The sequence below is a fragment of the Salvelinus alpinus genome, chromosome 30, assembly GCF_045679555.1.
Source record: "Salvelinus alpinus chromosome 30, SLU_Salpinus.1, whole genome shotgun sequence".
NCBI lineage: Eukaryota > Metazoa > Chordata > Actinopteri > Salmoniformes > Salmonidae > Salvelinus > Salvelinus alpinus.
The window spans coordinates 39,549,201-39,569,898 of NC_092115.1; the positions used below are offsets into that span (position 1 = coordinate 39,549,201).

The window sequence follows — 20,698 nt, forward strand, 5'->3', positions numbered from 1 at the left end:
GATTGAACAGATATGTAAGTGGTTCAGCTATGAAATCAGCTGCCAGATTTAAAAAGCAGGGATCCAAAACATCAGGACCTGCAGGCTTTCTTTGATCTAAGGATTTCAGGGCTTTATGTACCACCTGCACTGAGAATGGCAGAAAGCTAAAAGTTTGACCAGCTCTCACTGGTTCATCCACACAGGGTTGTACAGAGACAGAGGACACTGGTTCATCCACACAGGGTTGTACAGAGACAGAGGGCACTGAATCAAACAGCCTACCAGATGATACAAAGTGCTCATTGAAACAATTCAGCATTTCAGTTTTGTCATATATAGCAACAGAGTCCTTCAAAACACATGACGGTAATTCATTAACATTACTGTTACCAGACATAGACTTAATAGCATTCCAAAACTTTCTAGGGTCATTCAGGTTATCAGTGGTAACAGACATAAAATATTCAGACTTGGCCTTCCTGAGAAGAAAAGAACACTTGTTTCTTAACTGCCTAAAAATAAGCCAATCAGCATCAGAACAAGATTTCCTTGCTTTAGCCCAGGCTAGATTACGGTCGTGAATAATACAAGACAGCTCAGAAGAAAACCATGGATTATCCCGCCCTTTAAGTCAATTTGAGTCAATTGGAGGTGTACCTGTGGATGTATTTCAAGGCCTACCTTCAAACTCAGTGCTCTTTGCTTGACATCATGGGAAAATCAAAAGAAATCAGCCAAGACCTCAGAATAAAAATTGTAGACCTCCACAAGTCTGGTTCATCCTTGGGAGCAATTTCCAAACACCTGAAGGTACCACGTTCATCTGTACAAACAATAGTACGCAAGTACTACTATTGGACAGAACTGAAAAAGCGTGTGCGAGCAAGGAGGCCTACAAACCTGACTCAGTTACACCAGCTCTGTCAGGAGGAATGGGCCAAAATTCACAATTTATTATGGGAAGATTGTGGAAGGCTAACAAAACACCATGAGGCAGAGTCATTAGACCATTTATTTTGGTATTGTCCGCATGTAGCTCGTTTTTGGTCACAGGTCCAGGAATGGTTGAAGAATTGCAACATTTGCGTAGAACTAACGCTACAGATAGCAATACTGGGGGATTTGAAAAGCCATAGTCAATCAATCAATAATATAATAATTATTTTAGCAAAAATGTTTATTTTTAATTTACAATCCGTGGAAGCTATGAGAATAGGAAGATTCAAATCTTTTGTGAAGCATCACAGCACAGCTGAAAAATATATGGCAAATAAAAATCCGAAATGGATGATGTTGGAAGATAGATGGGAAAGGTTGAGTGGAGCTGAAGGGTGGGACTAATAACAAGATAAACAATGTAGGGCATACGGGATCTGTGAAATGTGTATAGGTGCGGAGCTATTGTGAAATAGCACAGTTACAAGTGGAAATCAAACTGGATGGACAACAGAAATAGAGGAAGGACTAAGAACAAACAAGAGAGAACTATTATAAAGTAGACTGTGTCTGTAAATGTGTATAAGATGTATAAATTGAAGGTAAAAACAGAAATGTTTATCAGTTTACTCCAATTGGGGGATCGGTGGTAGGGTTTGCAGGGAATAATAATAAAGGTATACTCTTTAAAAAAAGTATGTATGTCTATGTAGGTATGTGTATGTATATATGTGTATATGTATGCATACGTGAATGGATATATATATTTACCCAAAAAAATATGGGGGATTGGAAATGATGCAGACAATTACATTGGAAACAACATTCTTTCCGCAATATTAAGCTGATCCACCCCCCCCAAAAAAAAAAAAATTAAAAATAAAAAAAAATGAAAGAAATAAAAATAAGCAAAAAATAAATATATAAAAATTACAAAACACCATGGGACCATGCAGCCGTCATACCGCTCAAGAAAGAGACGTGTTCTGTTTCCTAGAGATGAACGTACTTTGGTGCGAAAAGTGCAAATCAATCACAGAACAACAGCAAAGGACCTTGTGAAGATGCTGGAGGAAACAGGTACAAAAATATCTATATCCACAGTAAAATGATTCCTATATCGACATAACCTGAAAGGCAAGGAAGAAGCCACTGCTCCAAAACCGCCATGAAAAAAAGCCAGACTTCGGTTTGCAACTGCACATGGAGAATTGTCCTCTGGTCTGATGAAACAAAAATAGAACTGTTTGGCCATAATGACCATCGTTATGTTTGGTGGAAAAAGGGGGATGCTTGCAAGCCGAAGAACACCATCCCAACCGTGAAGCACGGGGGTGGCAGCATCATGTGGTGGGGGTGCTTTGCTGCAGGAGGGACTGGTGCACTTCACAAAATATATGGCATCATGAGGTAGGAAAATAAAAAGCAACATCTCAAGACATCAGTCAGGAAGTTAAAGCTTGGTCGCAAATGGGTCTCCCAAATGGACAATGACCCCACGCATACTTTCAAAGTTGTGGCAAAATGGCTTAAGGACAACAAAGTCAAGGTATTGGAGTGGCCATCACAAAGCCCTGACCTCAATCCCATAGGAAATGTGTGGGCAGAACTGAAAAAGTGTGGGCGAGCAAGGAGGCCTACAAACCTGACTCAGTTACATCAGCTCTGTCAGGAGGAATGGGCCAAAATTCACTCAAATTATTGTGGGAAGCTTGTGGAAGGCTACCCAAAATGTTTGACCCAAGTTAAACAATTTAAAGCCAATGCTACCAATTACTAATTGAGTGTATGTAAACTTCTGACCCACTGGGAATGTGATGAAAGATATAAAAGCTGAAATAAATCATTCTCTCTACTATTATTCTGACATTTCACATTCTTAAAATAAAGTGCTGATCCTAACTGACCTAAGACAGGAAATCTTACAAGGATTAAATGTCAGGAGTTTTGAAAAACTGAGTTTAAATGTATTTGGCTAAGGTGTATGTAAACTTCCGATTTCAACTGTATATCATTCACATTTACAATCACACATGGACAGACAGACAGACAGACAGACAGACAGACAGACAGACAGACAGACAGACAGACAGACAGACAGACAGACAGACAGACAGACAGACAGACAGACAGACAGACAGACAGACAGACAGACAGAGTCTTGTATTACTAACCTTGTGGTGACAGACAATTCAGTACAATTTACAATCCTATTTTCCATAACTCCTAAACCTAACCCGTACCCTATCCTTAACTCTAACGTTAACCCGAAAACCTAACCTTAACCCTCGTGTCACGCCCTGGCCATAGAGAGGCTTTTATTCTCTATTTTGGTTAGGCCAGGGTGTGACTAGGGTGGGCATTCTAGTTTCTTTATTTCTATGTTTTCCTTTTCTTTGTGTTTGGCCGGGTGTGGTTCTCAATCAGAGGCAGCTGTCTATCGTTGTCTCTGATTGAGAACCATACTTAGGTAGCCCTTTTTCCCACCTGTCTTCGTGGGAAGTTATCTTTGTTAGCGGCATTATAGCCGAGTTAAGCTTCACGGTCGTTTCTATATGTTTATTGTTTTGTTGGCGACATCATTAAAATAAAACTATGTACGCTTACCACGCTGCACCTTGGTCCTCTTCTTCAGACACCTGTGACACCTAGCTCCTAACCCTAAACCTAAAACTAACCCTACTGTAGCTCCTAACCCTAAACCTAATTCTAACCCTAACACTAATTCTAACCTTAACCCTAAACCACCACACCTGTGTTGGGGACTTCTGGTCCCTCTCTCTCACACACACACAAACACACCCATACACGCATGCACACACACACACACACACATATACACACTTTATTTAAAATATGATTTTAATAAAAGAGATGTTGTCAAAAAACATGATGACGTTATTCTGGCGGTGTAATACATGGAGGGAGGGGTATGATGACTCATTATCGGGGTAGGTGTGTGTGTTTATAGTTTAATTGGTGGTTAATGCAATCTCTGAGCCTCTGTCAACTTCTGCTGATCTACTGGCTTTAGAATAAAACTTCTTCAACAGAAAGTAATAACTAATGGAATCCAAGAAGCAGTTTGTGGTAGCGATCCATTCACAAACCTGCCAACAACCATCCCAGTCTAACGTTTCCCAGTGGTTTGTTTTGGCCAGGTACTTCAGCAGAAACCCAATATGGATGGGGGTGTAGCAAACCACAAAGACGATCAGGTTGGCTGTTATAATGCCAATGATGTTCCTCTTCTCCACAGTGGTTTCTTCCTGATCCTTCTCCTTCAGCAGAACCATTATGGTCTGTGTGGAACAGAACACTATAATCAAGAGCGGGAGAAGGTACCCCAGCACTTCTAGAACCGCAAGGAACCCAACAGGCAATGGGATTTCTTTACATCTCTGATAGCATGTAAATAGTTTTTGGGGATGGTTGGCATCACTGAACACACCACATATCGTTAGTACCGTGACCCATATGGCCCCACACACCGCCACAGCCACCTTCTTTGATCGCCACGCTCTGGTCTGGAATGGGAACTTGACCACCAGGTAGCGGTGGACGCTGATGGTGGTGACAGTGAAGATACTGGCGTACATGTTGATGTAATGTGTCGAGACGAGAATCGTGCAGAAGGGCGTTATGGGCAGACTCCGGAAGGCATCATAGATGCGGAAAGGGAGGAAGAGGATTAGGGCACAGTCGGCGGCGGCGAGGTTCAGCATGTAGATGTGTGTGTCCGTCCACGTGGCCCGTTTGGCGAAGAAGACACGTAGAGACGCCATGTTGAGTAGCAGGCCCACCAGAAACACAGCAAGGTAGCTCACACCTTGGAGGATGTGTATGTGGATGGTGTTCGTGTCACACATAGCTACCTAAAGAGAGATTATAAAAACATGATAGTCATTTACTGTTCTTTTTCTCTGAGTGTAGAACTTTTTTTTTTTGCAGAGTTCACGACCTGCTACTCTTGTGAGAAGCAAGACAAGCCACACCCCCAAGACAACTCTCGTTTGCCTTCATTCATGGCCGCTAGCATTTCATAATGAGCATTGATGAAAAACTAAGCCAAATCAAGAAGTGCAGTTGCCTTTTAATCTGCTCTTAATGTGAAGTAAATTGAGGACAAACCTGCACCTTAATCCCGTTTCTTTCACCTCTGGTCTCTTTTCAGATGAGTGCAGATTATTTTATATATATTTTCATTTAACTAGGCAAGTCAGTTAAGAACAAATTCTTATTTTCAATGACGGCGTACCCCAGCCAAACCCGGACGACGCTGGGCCAATTGTGCGCCACCCTATGGGACTCCCGGCCAGATGTAATTCAACCTGGATTTGAACTGTAGTGATGCCTCTTGAACGGAGATGCAGTGCCTTAGACCGCTGCGCCACTCGGGAGTCAAGAATTAAGTAAAGGCAAGGAGAGAAATAACTTCAGAATATTGAGCTGCACTCATAGTAGTAGACTCTTGGTCTAATATGAGTATTTGTGTGCACCAGATCTACGGGAAGAATTCGGTTCCACAGTGCAATAACATAACTTATTTAGCCAGACAGTCATATAAACATAATCATACCTGTTATTTCCCCCCTCTTCTTTCACTTTCACTCTCAGGCACTGATGCTATATTACTCCTTCCAAAGAAAAGGCTTTAGAATAAGTTGCTTTGTATTTATTTCTGTCACTTGTCAGTGTAAAACTGCAAGTCAGGCGTCTACAGTTATAAGGAAATGAGAGTTCTGTACGTAAATGATTCATAATGGTGTGGGTTTCCCACTAACTGACTAACATCTCTGCCAAACCACAAATAGGTTATCTTTGAAAATTGTTCACCAAGGCACAGTATTGCACGGTGAAATACATCTTTGATACATTGCAAATATTGTCAGTAGATGGGATTATCACAATATACTGTTGTTGTTAAAGTGAAAAAGTGACATTTACAGTATTCATACCCTTTGACTTATTACACATTTTGTTGTGTTACAGTCTGAATTCAAAATGGATTAAATACTCAAACAAAAATCTCACCCATCTACACACAATACCCCAATTTTAGCAAATGTATTGAAAATGAAATACAGAAATATCTGATTTACATAAGTGTTCACACCACTGAGTCAGTACTTTGTAGAAGCACCATTGGCAGCAATTACAGCTGTGACTTTCTAGGTAAGTCTCTAAGAGCTTTCCACGCCTGAATTGGGCAGCATTTGCCCATTATTCTTTTCAAAGGTCTTCAAGCTCTGTCAAATGGGTTGTTGATCATTGCTAGACAACCATTTTCAGGTCTTGCCATAGATTTTCAAATAGTTTCAAGTTAAAGCTGTAACTCGGCCACACAGGAACATTCATTGTCTACATGCTTATATATTTGTAGTGATTGGGTGTATTGATACTCCATCCAAAGTGTAATTAATAACTTCACCATGCTCAAAGAGATATTCAATGTCTGTTTTTTCTAATCTACCAATAGGTGCCCTTCATTACGAGAAATTGGAAAACCTCCCTGGTCTTTGTGGTTGAATCTGTGTCTGAAATGTACTGCTCGACTGAGGGACCTTACAGATAATTGTGTGTGGGGTGCAGAGATGAGGTAGTCATTTAAAAAGCATGTAACTTATTATGTGACTTCTTAAGCACATTTTTACTCCTGAATATATTTAGGCTTGTCATAACAAAGGGGTTGAATGAATATTTGTTTTATTAATAAGCAAAAAAAAATCCACTTTGACATTATGGGGCATTGTGTGTAGGCCAATGACCCAGAACATCTAAACGTAATCATTTTTCAATTCAAGCTGTAACACAACGAAATTTGGAAAAACTCAAGGGGTGTGAATACTTTCTGAAGGCACTGTGTCAGAAATCCTCCATAACAAGCCATATGTGTAGCCTACATCATTTAATATTTTTAAGACCAAATATTACTCACCTTTCACTTGAACTTTTCTTTTGTCAGAACTTTAGAATGCCTGATTTAGGATCTGAAACTCAGTTCTATGTTACAATTGTACATATATTGCTTAAATGCTCGTTTGGGTCTTCTGTAAAGGATTGTCTATCTTCCTAGCTTCTATCTAAACCTTGATAGTCTTTTTATGTGACTGACATATACTTCCTCTATGTGGGGTGATCCAAACCACAATATGCATGTTTTGCTTTGTGACGGACCGCCTCTCCTGTTTAGAGAGGAAGCAGTGTTGCTATGTCAACAGGGCTGTGGGAGAGTGAAGTATAGTTTGGCCAGGGTGTACAGTATTGACCTGTGTCATGTACAGAAAACCACTGGCTGCTCTTTGTGCTCAAACAGAATGAAGAAGGTAGAAACAAATGCACTGAGGGTTGTGTACATGACACTGCAACAAAATGTCATGGGGACAAAAAAAGTCAGTAAGTAAGTAAGGGTGTTGTTTCACCAGAATATGTTCAGACGAGAGAGTTTTGCCTTACTCACCTCCCTCTTCTGAAACTGAAATGTTGAAATAATCACTCCACTGTGACAGTTTTTTAGGTGCTTTACATGTAACTGTGTAGGTCATTAGACACTGTAGCCAAGATTTGTGTGATTTTGAAAGGCATAAAATAATGCAAAACTGTATTTTCATCTTGACCCTCTCACCTCTCTTCACATTGAGGCATTTTTCTTCCATTCCTTTTTGTCTTACACAATATCTCATCAAGGGACAATTTCCGTCAGGAGTGTTGAAGGTGAAAAACGGGTCAGTGGGGAGACGGAAGTAGAGGTCGGAGGTCATGAGTGGAGCACCAGGGGACTGATTGGACAAGAAGAAATTGATTGTCTTCTTCTGAAAGACTGTCTTTCCAGCTCCAATCATCCACAAAAGCAATGCTGTAAATGGGTCAGTGTTTCATTCTGGGAAATTAAGAGAATGAAAAGAGAGGTAAATTGCTGTTTTGACAATTGGAGTGAAAATTGGACCAAGAAATGACCTGTGACAAGCAGCCTTGAAGAAAATAGGTCACACTTTCAAATTGTGTCATTGTGACATTTTCTGGCACTTCTGATTGGAAACAAGTCTCCCATTCTCTTCTCCTTCTCCTATTTTTCATTTTCCTTCTCCTTCTTATTTTCCTTATTGTCACGCCCTGACCTTAGAGATCCTTTTTATGTCTCTATTTTGGTTTGGTCAGGGAGTGAGTTGGGGTGGGCATTCTATGTTTTGTGTTCTATGTTTTCTATTTCTGTGTGTTTGGCCGGGTGTGGTTCTCAATCAGAGGCAGCTGTCTATCGTTGTCTCTGATTGAGAACCATACTTAGGTAGCCTTTTCCCACCTGTGTTTTGTGGGTAGTTGTTTTCTGTTTTGTGTCTGCACCAAACAGAACTGTTCGGTTTCATTTCGTTCTCTTTGTTGTTTTTTTGTTATTCAGTGTTCAGTTTTATTATTAAATCATGAACACTTACCACGCTGCGCTTTGGTCCACTTCTTCATGCAACGGTGACCGTTACACTTATCTTTCTTTCCCCCTCTCTCTCTTCCCCTCGCTCTTCCCCTTCTCCTCTGACCCTTGTTCAGTCAAACATCACCCATCAACAACAGACTGACATTATGAATCCAAACCACCTCTCGCCATGGCTGACTCACTCCTCCATCACTCCATTCTCCATTCTTTTCAGTGAGATTTATTTTAGCATTTCATTTCACCATAATTTCAGCTCTTATAGCTTCATCAGGGTGGCATGGTATTTTACAACCAAGCCAAACAGATGAGGGGAGCAGGACTAACCAGACTAACCAGCCTGTTGATCTGGGATCGCATTCATTAGAATTTCTTTGCATTTTGGTCATTTAGCAGATCCTCTTATCATTTTCCACCTTTCTCGCTCTATGTTTAAAGCGTCTCGGAGCTTGAGTGCTGATCTAGTATCAGTTTTGCCTTTTACAGTCGTGATGAGTAACATTACATGGACAGGGGAGACCTGAACCTAGATCAGCAGTCCTACAATTGAATAGAGCCCTTAAACTCATTTTAATGGAGATGCAACTCGAACCAGGTGAACACAACGCCAACAACACTAGAGAATCAGAGCTGGTTACATTTGGCAATAGTGTACCCTCCAGGTATGTCAGCACAGTACAGTCCAGTCTGTGTCAAGAAGTCTATACCTTTATGGCACAGGTCAGATTACACGGTTCAAGTAGGCTTAGCAACAAAATGCCTGGGAAGTACTTTTCAGTACCTACACGACCATCCGCTTACTTTGAAGTATTATTTAACACGTTTCAGAACAAATCTCTCTCTCTCAATTTCTCTATCTTGTATGTCTGCATGTCTCCTCTCCACGTGTACATATAAACACAGTCAGCCCCACGGGTTGTTTGTGGACATGTAGGTAGGTAATTGCCGTTCCCTGTGTAAACCCTATTATAAAGCATTTAGAGGCCATTTGAATGAACATTAATGACACATGGACATGGGCCTCTATATGCTGTAGATAGGTGGGCCTTAACCCTACATTTAGGTGACCTTCACATCTTTGTTCCTGGAAGCATTACCTCAGGCCAAACCACTGACTGTGACTCAAAGCCAACTAAATTAGGCTTTCTACCATTCTGTTCACTGTGTACGTGTCGGTGCCGTGCGTACGTGTGCAGCTCTGTGTGTTTGCATGTACAGTATGTGGGTGCGTGGGTGCGTGGAATAGACTTTGATGAGAGGAAATTGAGGTTTAGGTGCTGTCAGTGTTTCATACTGTCAACTGGTAGCTTTTACTAAACCTAACACTGTAAGGCTTTAGGGAGTGTGGCTGACTGGATAACCTTGAACCCCACGGCACACACACTCTCTCCCACTGGACAAAGACGTCAATTCGACGTCTAGTTTTGATTTACATTTGGTTGAGTTGTCAACTAACCTGAATACATTTGGTTGAGTTGTCAACTAACCTGAATTCAACGAGAAATCAACCAAAAATGTCCAAATGTCAATCAGTTTCCCACGTTGATTCAAAGTCATCACATTGAATTTACTTGTTGAAATGACGTGGAAACAACGTCGATTCAACCAGTTTTTACCCAGTGGGCCACATCAGGTCAGGAGGAGAGTTACCATGGAAGGAGTGACTACGCATAGATAATAAACAGCGAGCAGCAGCAGTGTAAAAACAATTGAACGGTGTTGTGCTACTCTGTTGCGGTAAAACCACATGCAGTTATATTGAGGATGACAACATCTAATGCTGGCTTCAACTTGGCTTTCAAATCAAATGTTCAAATCAAATCAAATGGTATTTGTCACATGCGGCAAATACAACAGGTGTAGACCTTACAATAAAATGTTTACTTACTAGACCTTAATTAACCAAGTTCAAGAAATAGAACTAAGAAAATATTTACTAAATAAACTAAAGTTTAAAAAAATCTAATCACATCAAAAAGTAACACAAGAAAATTGCACAACAATAACAAGGCTATATACAGGGGACACCGGTATCGAGTCAATGTGCGGGGGTACAGGTTAGTCAAGGTCATTTGTTGTTTTTTTGTTATTCAGTGTTCAGTTTTATTATTAAATCATGAACACTTACCACGCTGCGCTTTGGTCCACTTCTTCATGCAACGGTGATCGTTACACTTATCTTATCTTTCACTTATCTTTCTTTCTCTCTCTCTCTCTTCCCCTCCCTCTTCCCCTTCTCCTCTGACGCTTGTTCAGTGTAAAGTGACTATGATTAGATAATAAACAGCGAGTGGCAGCAGTGTAAAAACAAAGGGGGATCAATGTAAATAGTCCGGGTGGCCATTTGATGTTCAACAGCCTTATGGCTTGGGGGTAGAAGCTGTTAAGAAGCCTTTTGGACATAGCCTTGGTGCTCCGGTACCGCTTGCCGTGCGGTAGCAGAGAGAACAGTCTATGACTTGGGTGACTGGCGTCTATGACAATTTTTTCAGCCTTCCTCTGACACCGCCTAGTATATAGGTCCTGGATGTCAGGAAGCTTGGCCCCAATGATGTACTGTGGCGAACGCACTACCCTCTGTAGCTTGTTTGGCCTTGTCCGGGGGTATCGTCGGATGAGGCCACAGTGTCTCCCGACCCCTCCTGTCTCAGCCTCCAGTATTTATGCTGCAGTAGTTTGTGTCAGGGGGCTAGAGTCAGTCTGTTAAATCTAAAGTATTTCTCCTGTCTTATCCGGAATCTGAATTTAAGTATGCTCCCTCTAATTCTCTCTCTCATTCTCTCTTTCTTTCTCTCTTTCTTTCTTTCTTTCTTTCTTTCTTTCTTTCTTTCTTTCTTTCTTTCTTTCTTTCTTTCTTTCTTTCTTTCTTTCTTTCTTTCTTTCTTTCTCTCTCTCTCTCTTGGAGGAGATGAGTCCTAGGACCATGCCTCAGGACTACCTGGCCCGATGACTCCTTGCTGTCCCCAGTCCACCTGGCCGTGCTGCTGCTCCAGTTTCAACTGTTCTGCCTGCGACTATGGAACCCTGACCTGAGCTGTTTTCAACTCTCTAGAGACAGCAGGAGCGGTAGAGATACTTTGAATGATCGGCTATGAAAAGCCAACTGACGTTTACTCCTGAGGTGCTGACCTGTTGCACCCTCGACAACCACTGTGATTATTATTATTTAACCCTGCTGGTCATCTATGAACATTTGAACATCTTGGCCATGTTCTGTTATAATCTCCTCTCGCCACCCCTCATAGCCTGGTTCCTCTCTAGGTTTCTTAGTTTTTCCTAGTCACCGTGCTTCTACACCTCCATTGCTTGCTGTTTGGGGTTTTAGGCTGGGTTTCTGTACAGCACTTTGAGATATCAGCTGATGTAAGAAGGGCTTTATAAATACATTTGATTTGATTTGAAGCGCCTTACAATCAGATGTGGAGCAGTTGCCATACCAGGCGGTGATGCAACCGGTCAGGATGCTCTCAATGGTGCAGCTGTAGAACTTTTTGAGGATCTGGGGACCCATGCCAAATCTTTTCAGTCTCCTGAGGGGAAAAGGTGTTGTTGTGCCCTCTTCACAACTGTCTTGGTGTGTTTGGACCATGATAGTTCGTTGGTGATGTGGACACCAAGGAACTTGAAACTCTCGACCAGCTCCACTTCAGCCCCGTCGATGTTAATGAGGGAGTGTTCGGCCCTCTTTTTCCTATAGTTCACCATCAGCTCCTTTGTCTTGCTCACATTGAGGGAGAGGTTGTTGTGCTGGCACCACACTGCCTGGTCTCTGACCTCCTCATCGTTGTCGGTGATCAGGCCTACCACTGTTGTGTCGTCAGCAAACGTAATGATGGTGTTGGAGTTGTGGTTGGCCACACAGTCGTGGGTGAACAGGGAGTACAAGAGGGGACTAAGCATACCCCTGAGGGGCCCCAGTGTTGAGAATGTGTGGCAGATGTGTTGTTGCCTACCCTTACCACCTGGGGGCGGCCCGTCAGGAAGTCTAGGATCCAGTTGCAAAGGGACGTGTTTAGTCCCAGGGTCCTTAGCTTATGGATAAGCTTTGAGGACACTATGGTGTTGACGCTGAACTATAGTCAATGAACAGTATTCTCACATAAGTATTCCTTTTGTCCAGGTGGGAAAGGGTAGTGTGGAGTGCCATTGGGTAGAGTCATCTGTGGAACTGTTGGGTCGGTATGCGAATTGGAGTGGGTCTAGGGTTTCCGGGATGATGGTGTTGATGTGAGCCATGACCAGGCTTTCAAAGCACTTCATGGCTACCGACGTGAGTGCTACGGGGCGGTACTCATTTACGCAGGTTACCTTCACTTTCTTGGGCTCAGGGACTATGGTGGTCTGCTTGAAACATGTAGGTATTACAGACTCGGTCAGGGAGAGGTTGAAAATGTCAGTGAAGACACTTGCCAGTTGGTCCGCGCATGCTTTGAGTACACATCCTGGTAATCCGTTTGGCCCCTCGGCTTTGTGAATGTTGACCTGTTTAAAGGTCTTGCTTTTCGTTGGACAGTGTATACCATGTGTATTCTGTACATATGACTAATACAACATGAAACTTGAAACAGATAATTATTTTTGGGGTGTTGTTTTAACAGTGTATTGTGTAAAGCATAATTTGCATATTTCCCAGGGATCATTTTCTTTTTAGTAAATTGTAGAGTTAAAACGTATGACTGTATTTGTTAGTGACAGAGACATGGTTGTTGAATTATGTCCTTTTAAAGGCCTGTGGCTTTCACCAAGTGAGCTCCTAGGCGAATGTTATCATTAAATGTTGTCACTGACCTGATCTTCCTGTCCGGTCTTGCGCCCCCTTAGGCTCGTGCGATGGAGGAGATCTTCTTGGACTATACTCAGCCTTGTCTCAGGTTAGTAAGTTGGTGGAATTTTGATATCCCTCTACTGGTTTGGGGGCTGTGCTTTGGCAAAGTGTTTGGGGTTATATGCTGCCTGGTTGGCCCTGTCCGGGGTTATCGTCAGACAGGGCCAATAGAGGGAACGTTTGAACATCTTGAAGAACAATCTGGCCTTAATGGCCACGTACTCTTATCATCTCCACCCGGCACAGCCAGAAGAGGATTGGTCACCCCTCATAGCCTGCGTCCTCTCCAGGTTTCTTCCTAGGTTCCTGCCTTTCTAGATAGTTTTTCCTAGCCACTGTGCTTTTACATCTGCATTGCTTGCTGTTATGCTGGGTTTCTGTATAAGCACTTTGTGACATCTGCTGATGTAAAAAGGGCTTATATAAATATTTGATTTGATGATTTTATCAATACGTTACATACAGTGCCTTGCAAAAGTATTCATCCCCCTTGGCGTTGTTCCTATTTGGACTATTTTGCGTATGTCCATTACATGAAATCCAAATTAAAATCTATTTAAATTAATGCAACATACGCAAAATAGTCCAAATTGGTGAAGTGAAATTTTAAAAAAGAACTTGGGGGGGAATAAAAATGTGGGGAAAAAAATTTAAAAGTGGTGTGTGCATAAGTATTCACCCCCTTTGCTATGAAGCCCCTAAATAAGATCTGGTGCAACCAATTACCTTCAGAAGTCACACAATTTGTTAAATAAAGTCCACCTGTGTGCAATCTAAGTGTCACATGATCTGTCACATGATCTCAGTATATATACACCTGTTCTGAAAGGCCCCAGAGTCTGCAACACCACTGAGCAAGGGGCACCACCAAGCAAGTGGCACCATGAAAACCAAGGAGCTCTCCAAACAGGTCAGGGACAAAGTTGTGAAGAAGTGCAGATCAGGGTTGGGATAGAAAAAATTCCACGGAGCACCATTTAAATCCATTATTAAAAAATTGAAAGAATATGGCACCGCAACAAACCTGCCAAGAGAGGGCCGCCTACCAAAACTCACAGACCAGGCAAGGAAGGCATTAATCAGAGAGGAAACAAAGAGACCAAAGATAACCTTGAAGGAGCTGCAAAGCTCCACAGGGGAGATTGGAGTATCTGTCCATAGGACCACTTTAAGCCGTACACTCCACAGAGCTGGGCTTTACAGAAGAGTGGCCAGAAAAAAGCCATTGCTAAAAAGATAGAAATAAGCAAACACGTTTGGTATTCACAAAAAGGCATGTGGGAGACTCCCCAAACATATGGAAGAAGGTACTCTGGTCAGGTGAGACTAAAATTTAGATTTTTGGCCATCAAGGAAAACGCTATGTTTGGCGCAAACCCAACACCTCTCATCACCCCGAGAACATCATCCCCACAGTGAAGCATGGTGGAGGCAGCAACATGCTGTGGGGATGTTTTCATCAGCAGGGACTGGGAAACTGGTCAGAATTGAAGGAATGATGGATGGTGCTAAATACAGGGAAATTCTTGAGGGAAACCTGTTTTTTGTCTTATTTCTTGTTTGTTTCACAATAAAAAATGTTTTGCATCTTCCAAGTGATAGGCATGTTGTGTAAACTCAACTGATACAACCCCCCCAAAAAAATCAATTTTAATTCCAGGTTGGAAGGCAACAAAATAGGAAAAATGCCAAGGGGGGTGAATACTTTAGCAAGCCACTGTATATCACAAGGCTTTACTTGTTGGCCTAGTTTGACCCTAACACAGTGGTGTTAAGAAACTGCTGGTATACAGGCCACATCTGGCCTGCAAGTCACAATTTGCAAAGGTATTTGTAATTCCTATTAGAATCCAGCCCGAGTTAGGATATCCAACAGTTGGAATTCTTATTCACCCACAACCTGCTTTTAGAATGACTGTCAGGGTTAAGAAATTTGAAGAAAAAAAATACTACCTAAACCATTTAAACCGGAACAACCATTTCAGTAACAGGTGCAATACATCTAACTGATTGGATTAGTTTAGAACAATATATGTTATCTATCTTAGTGTAGCATACAATGTATCAATCAATGTACATGCAAAAACACAGATATAAAAAACAATCCCAATTTGTTTTTACCTGCAGTAGAGCATGCTGGGAAATATGATAATGATGGGTGTGGTTTTGAATGGACTGTTTTACTCTCCACAGTGTAAAACAATACTCTGGTTATCAACACCAAAACTGGGGGATCTTTTACACCACCAAGTGTTAATTTCACTCTTACAGAGTGAATTTAATTCCTGAATCTACACTAGAAATGTTACACTGAAAAATCTACACTGGCCAATTTGCTTTGTAGGGAGAGAGGGGTGGGAACAGTGAATGAGAGAAGGAGAGGAGGACAGATTTAGGGAGGGAGAGAGTGACGCATTTAGGAAGTGAGGGATGAGTGGATTTAGGGAGAAAGGGATGAGAGGAGTGGAGTAGAGTAGAGGATTGAAATTATGGGATTATGGTTTGACTTGGCTAGTACAGTACAGTGGAGATTAGGATTATCACAGGGAATGTTGCTGCGGGATTAAGAGTCTAATGACATAAAAACAATCGCAATAGGCATCAGCACACTGTTGGGTCAAACAGTAGCAGATGGCAGTTTGCTATTACCTAATTGCTAAACCAAAGACTTTCTCTTTTACCAACAGCATAACAACAAACATATCAATGGCATTCAGACTTTGTTTATCTTATAAGAGGTGATTGTGAAATGCAAAGCAGAACAAATTTCAGTAGTGTAGTCTGCACGCTTGCAACAATAACCCAAAATATTCAATATCAGTGTTGATATTCTGTATCAGTGGTGAATGTACGGCTGTAGTCTTATCTTTATTTATTTTTATTTTATTTATGCAAGTCAGTTAATAACAAATTCTTATTTAAAATTACGGCCTAATAAAATGATCTGTTTGATTGCCATCCCTTTCTATCTTTCTTCGATTTTCTCTATACCTGTCTATGAATATATGAATGTCTTTTTATCTGTCACTTGTCTTGTGTATCTGTTTTTCTGCCTGACTACCTGTCACGTTTCTGACCTTATTTCCTTTATTTTCCTTTGTTTTGTCTTTAGTTAGTATGGTCAGGGCGTGAGTTGGGGTGAGCAGTCTATGTTCTGTGTTTCTATGTTTAGGTTTGTCATTTGGACTGATATGGTTCTCAATCAGAGTGTTTTTCATTGTCTCTGATTGGGAACCATATTTAGGTAGCCTGTTTTCACTGTTGGTTTGTGGGTGTTTGTTTCCTGTGTCAGTGTTTGTGCCACACGGGACTGTTTTCTGTTAGGTTACTTTGTTATTTTGTATTTGTGTCTTGTTTAGTTTGTTCTATTAAAACATGGACACTTACCACGCTGCGTCTTGGTCCGATCCTTGCTGTTACACTACCGCTCTCCCTTCCTGCCGCTCCACACATGTATGTCTGCCTGTTAGCCTTCCTGTGTTTGAAAGTGCCCTTTACACATCAGTATTGCAGTATGGGGGGCTTTCCACCGCTGTATCTAGGTCAGATGAGAGAGACACACCTTTATCTACCCTTTTTGTGCCTCTCACCCTCCCTTTCCCCTTCTTCACCCCTCTCCCTCCGTTTTCTCAGTTTGCTGACTCTGACGCAATGCAGACCCGCTGCAAACTCACGATTCTTCATCTTCTACACATTTTTTACTCCCTCATTCACAATGATGCAAAAGAGTATGTTATTTAGTTACATTTACCATGCTACACGTGACAATGTTTTTCTAAAAAAAAAACATTTTTTTCTTTATCTAGAAAAATCCACATTTAGAACCCTAACTAAAAGCATTCCTAATTTGCATTCTACTCTAAAAGGAATTTCCATCCCTACTTTTCCTGTATTTACATTGTTGTATAGTTGAACAAATGCCATAGTCTCCACCTCCATCATCCATGGCTGTGTGGTAGTGACATCATTAGGCCTGGGATTCTGGGGCTTCAGTCCTGAATCTTTTGAGGGTTCAATAATAATAATAATTATAACTATAAAAAATAAAATAAAAATTCAGTCTGATTTGAGTTTCCATAACCACGCGTCACTTGTGCTATGCAGTATTTACTGACAAATTTTCATGACAAAAATAAACAGTACAATACACTGAGCTAGGCATTAGTAGGTACTGCAGGAAGCCCCACAGGGGTGGGCAACTCAAGTCCTCGAGGGCCTGATTGGTGTCACATTTTTTCTCCATCCCTAGCAAACACAGCTGATTAATCAAATTGCATTCTAAACTGAAGATCGTGATTAGGTGATTATTGGAGTCAGGTGTGTTAGCTGGGGCTGGGGCAAAACTGTGACACCAATCAGGCCCTCGAGGACTACAAATGCCCACCCCTGCAGAGTGCCGTGGTGCCTGCCGTGATTGGTCAAGATTTCACAACGCAGTGGACCATTCACGTCCCTTGACCTCTCCCCCACCCCTACAGCGCCTGTTAGATGTCAATGTCATCATTCAGCAAAACGCCTGTCACTTAGTCGAAGCCTGAGCATAGAACAGAGTAAATACGGAACTTCTTCCAAAACCGAAAGAGTAGCAAAAAAAAGTGAGCAGGTTGAGCACGAGCAGGCAGCAGTGAATGAGGTGGAGGGCAGAACAGCCAGAAAGTCCAAGTGCAGCAGCAGCAGAGGTAGCCACAGGTTTGTGCAGGGTTGGTATTAGCTAACCATCTAGTCTTCCTCAGCATAATGGTTGGCTAATGCGAATAAGAGCACTCAGCATCCTTAAGCTATTGGGTGTCAGAGTTATTTAACAGTATATTTAGTGAATGGGCAAGCTAAGGATGTTGATATAAGTCTGTCCATTTGTCTGTCCTTTCTGTGACAGCGTTGTAGAAGTCACAGCAGAAGCCCATGTCCATTTTATTCTTCATGCACACAGCAATCCCACGGTCGTGTGGGAGACGCATCCCTAAAGCCTCCTTCGGTTCCATTTTCACACTGACATACAAAGTAATTCCCATTACCATTACACCTACAAAGCAAAAGTAAATGTCCAAGATTTGAAAAGTCTGGGTAAAAAGTATTATTTGGTAATGAAGTGGACAGTCCCGTACACACTGTTCGCCTGCCCGACAGCTAGCAGTGAGGGAGATGGTGGTTGCCTGTCACGTCTTGTCGACCTCCTGTATGCTGCCTCTCTCTGGTCTTTAACCTGCCCGACAGCTAGCAGTGAGGAAGATGGTGGTTGCCTGTCATGTCACGTCTTGTAGAGCTCCTTCCTGTATGCTGCCTCTCTCTGGTCTTAACCTGCCCGAAACCTAGCAGTGAGGGAGATGGTGGTTGCCTGTTATGTCACGTCTTGTAGAGCTCCTGTATGCTGCCTCTCTCTGGTCTTAACTTTTGGCTCAATGCAACGAAGGAAGCTACTTCAAGCTAGGCAAAGCAGTAACGCCTATGCTGACCCTGTCCATTAACAGTGACTGGAGTCAGGAACGGCCGCAGCGTCAACGATTTGAATGGATTTGAAAGGCTGAAAAGGAAGGCATAAATAACCTGGCTCCTTTCCTGAGATTTTGAGCATACAAACCATCAGAATCATTGAGAAAAAACATTACATAACAAAACATAACGGCAATATTTATATCATTTTAATTTAATTTAATTTGGCTTTTCATAACAGCTTTTTTTTATTAGATTATCACAGGGTGAGCACTGCCTACACTTCCTACCCTCACTGCACATCACTGCTGTGGACCCACAACAGAAAAACGCGAAGTGAAGCAAATCAAATCAAATGTTATTTGCTACATGCGCCGAATACAACAGGTGTAGACCTTACAGTGAAATGGTTACTAACAAGTCCTTAACCAGCAGTGCTTTAAGAAGTGTTTAAGAAAAATAAGTGCTGGGTAAAAAATTTAAAACAAAAAAATAGAAGTAACAAACAATTAAACAGCAGCAGTAAAATAACATTAGTGAGGCTATATACAGGGGGTACCGGTACAGAGTCAGTGTGCAGGGGCACCGGTTAGTCAAAGTAATTGAGGTAATATGTACATGTAGGTAGAGTTAAAGTGACTATGCATAGATAATAACCAGAGTAGCAGCAGCGTAAAAGAGGAGTCTGTGTAACCCTTTGATTAGCTGTTCAGGGGTCTTACGGCTTGGGGGTAGAAGCTGTTAAGAAGCCTTTTGGACCGAGACTTGGCGCTTCGGTACCGCTTGCCTTGCACAGTCTATGACTAGGGTGGCTGGAGTCATTGACAATTTCCCTCTGACACCGCCTGGTATAGAGGTCCTGGATGGCAGGAAGCTTGGCCCCAGTGATGTACTGGGCCGATCGGAGGCCGAGCAGTTGCCATACCAGGCAGTGATGCAACCAGTCAGGATGCTCTCGATGGTGCAGCTGTAGAAACTTTTGAGGATCTGAGGACCCATGCCGAATCTTTTCAGTCTCCCGAGGGGGAATAGGTTTTGTTGTGCCCTCTTCCAGTGACAGAGAGCCGAGAGACATGCGGCGGTCACCTTTATCTGAAGCCTGGTACACAGACAGCCGAGACCAGCGTAGTAAAAAACTCCTAATTACAGTATCAGCTTCCATTCTGTCAGCACATTAAACTGCTTCACCAGGCCAAATATCCACACTCCTTTCATGACACTTTAATATTTTATTGCCTATCAGAGTTTCCCAAACTCAGTCCTGGGGCCCCCTCTGGGTGCATGTTTTGTTTTTTTCCTCAGCACTACACAGTTGATTCAAATAATCTAAGCTTGATGATGAGTTGGTTATTTTAATCAGCTTTGTAGTGGTTAAAACCAAAACGTGCACCCAGGGTGGGCCCAGGGTGGGCCCCAGGACAGAGTTTGGGAAACTCTGGCCTATTGAAACCTGGGCTTCCTCTTTTCTCATAACTTTAGTTACCTACTGTCCTTTACATTAATTGAAAAATATCTTTGCGCTCGTCAGAATTTTCTTGATTCGTTGTTAAGGAAGAGTGGGGGAAATTGTTTGCGCGGAAATTTCCGCGCTCACTATTAGTAAGGGGAGTTGTAACATATTTTGTATTTAGTCTATTATGGACCTGTTTGGGTTAGTGATAATTTGGCTCTCGATTTGCCCTCAGCATTCTTTGATGTTTTACCAATCTGAATGTCTAAATAATACATATGTTCTTCTGAAATATGAACACAGAAATACTAGACATTTTGAACTCTCATTATCCTTTCAAATTCTAAGCCGTTGTGGCTGTGTTAACTAGCGACCATGTCCTTGGCTTACTAAACATAGGAGTGGACCTATTGTCCAGAGGGAATCTCCATCACGGAGAATGGAGACTCCATGCCCGAGTGGTGAAACTGATCTGGGAGAGATATGGTCATGCATTCATAGATATTTTCGCTTCGCACGAAAATGCACACTGCCTCCTGTTCTTCGTGCTAGCAGGAGACGCACCATTGGGGTTAGATGGGCTGGCACACCCTTGGCCAAGGGTGATGCTTTACACTTTTCCTCCTCTAAGCCTCATACTCCCCACTCT

The 20,698-nt window shown here is 42.1% G+C and overlaps 1 protein-coding gene across 2 annotated transcripts; it reads right to left on the minus strand.

The window, feature by feature from the left end:
- Positions 1 to 3,752: 3,752 nt before the first annotated feature.
- LOC139560254 (G-protein coupled receptor 55-like) lies at positions 3,753 to 7,054 on the minus strand. Of its 2 annotated transcripts, XM_071376869.1 has the most exons (3): positions 6,857 to 7,054; positions 5,498 to 5,555; positions 3,753 to 4,793 (listed from the first exon to the last, which is right to left on the minus strand). In XM_071376869.1, the coding sequence occupies exon 3, from the start codon at positions 4,785 to 4,787 to the stop codon at positions 3,891 to 3,893; it is 897 nt and encodes a 298-aa protein (XP_071232970.1). In that variant the 5' UTR covers positions 4,788 to 4,793; positions 5,498 to 5,555; positions 6,857 to 7,054; the 3' UTR covers positions 3,753 to 3,890. The 2 variants fall into 2 exon arrangements, with proteins under 2 accessions (XP_071232970.1, XP_071232969.1); XM_071376868.1 differs by lacking the exon at positions 5,498 to 5,555 and having other exon boundaries at positions 6,857 to 7,051.
- Between the last annotated feature and the right edge of the window lie 13,644 nt (positions 7,055 to 20,698).

Coding starts and splice junctions, on each gene's coding strand:
- LOC139560254 (XM_071376869.1), bottom strand. CDS start 4,787: ATGTGTGACACGAACACCATCCACATACACATCCTCCAAGGTGTGAGC.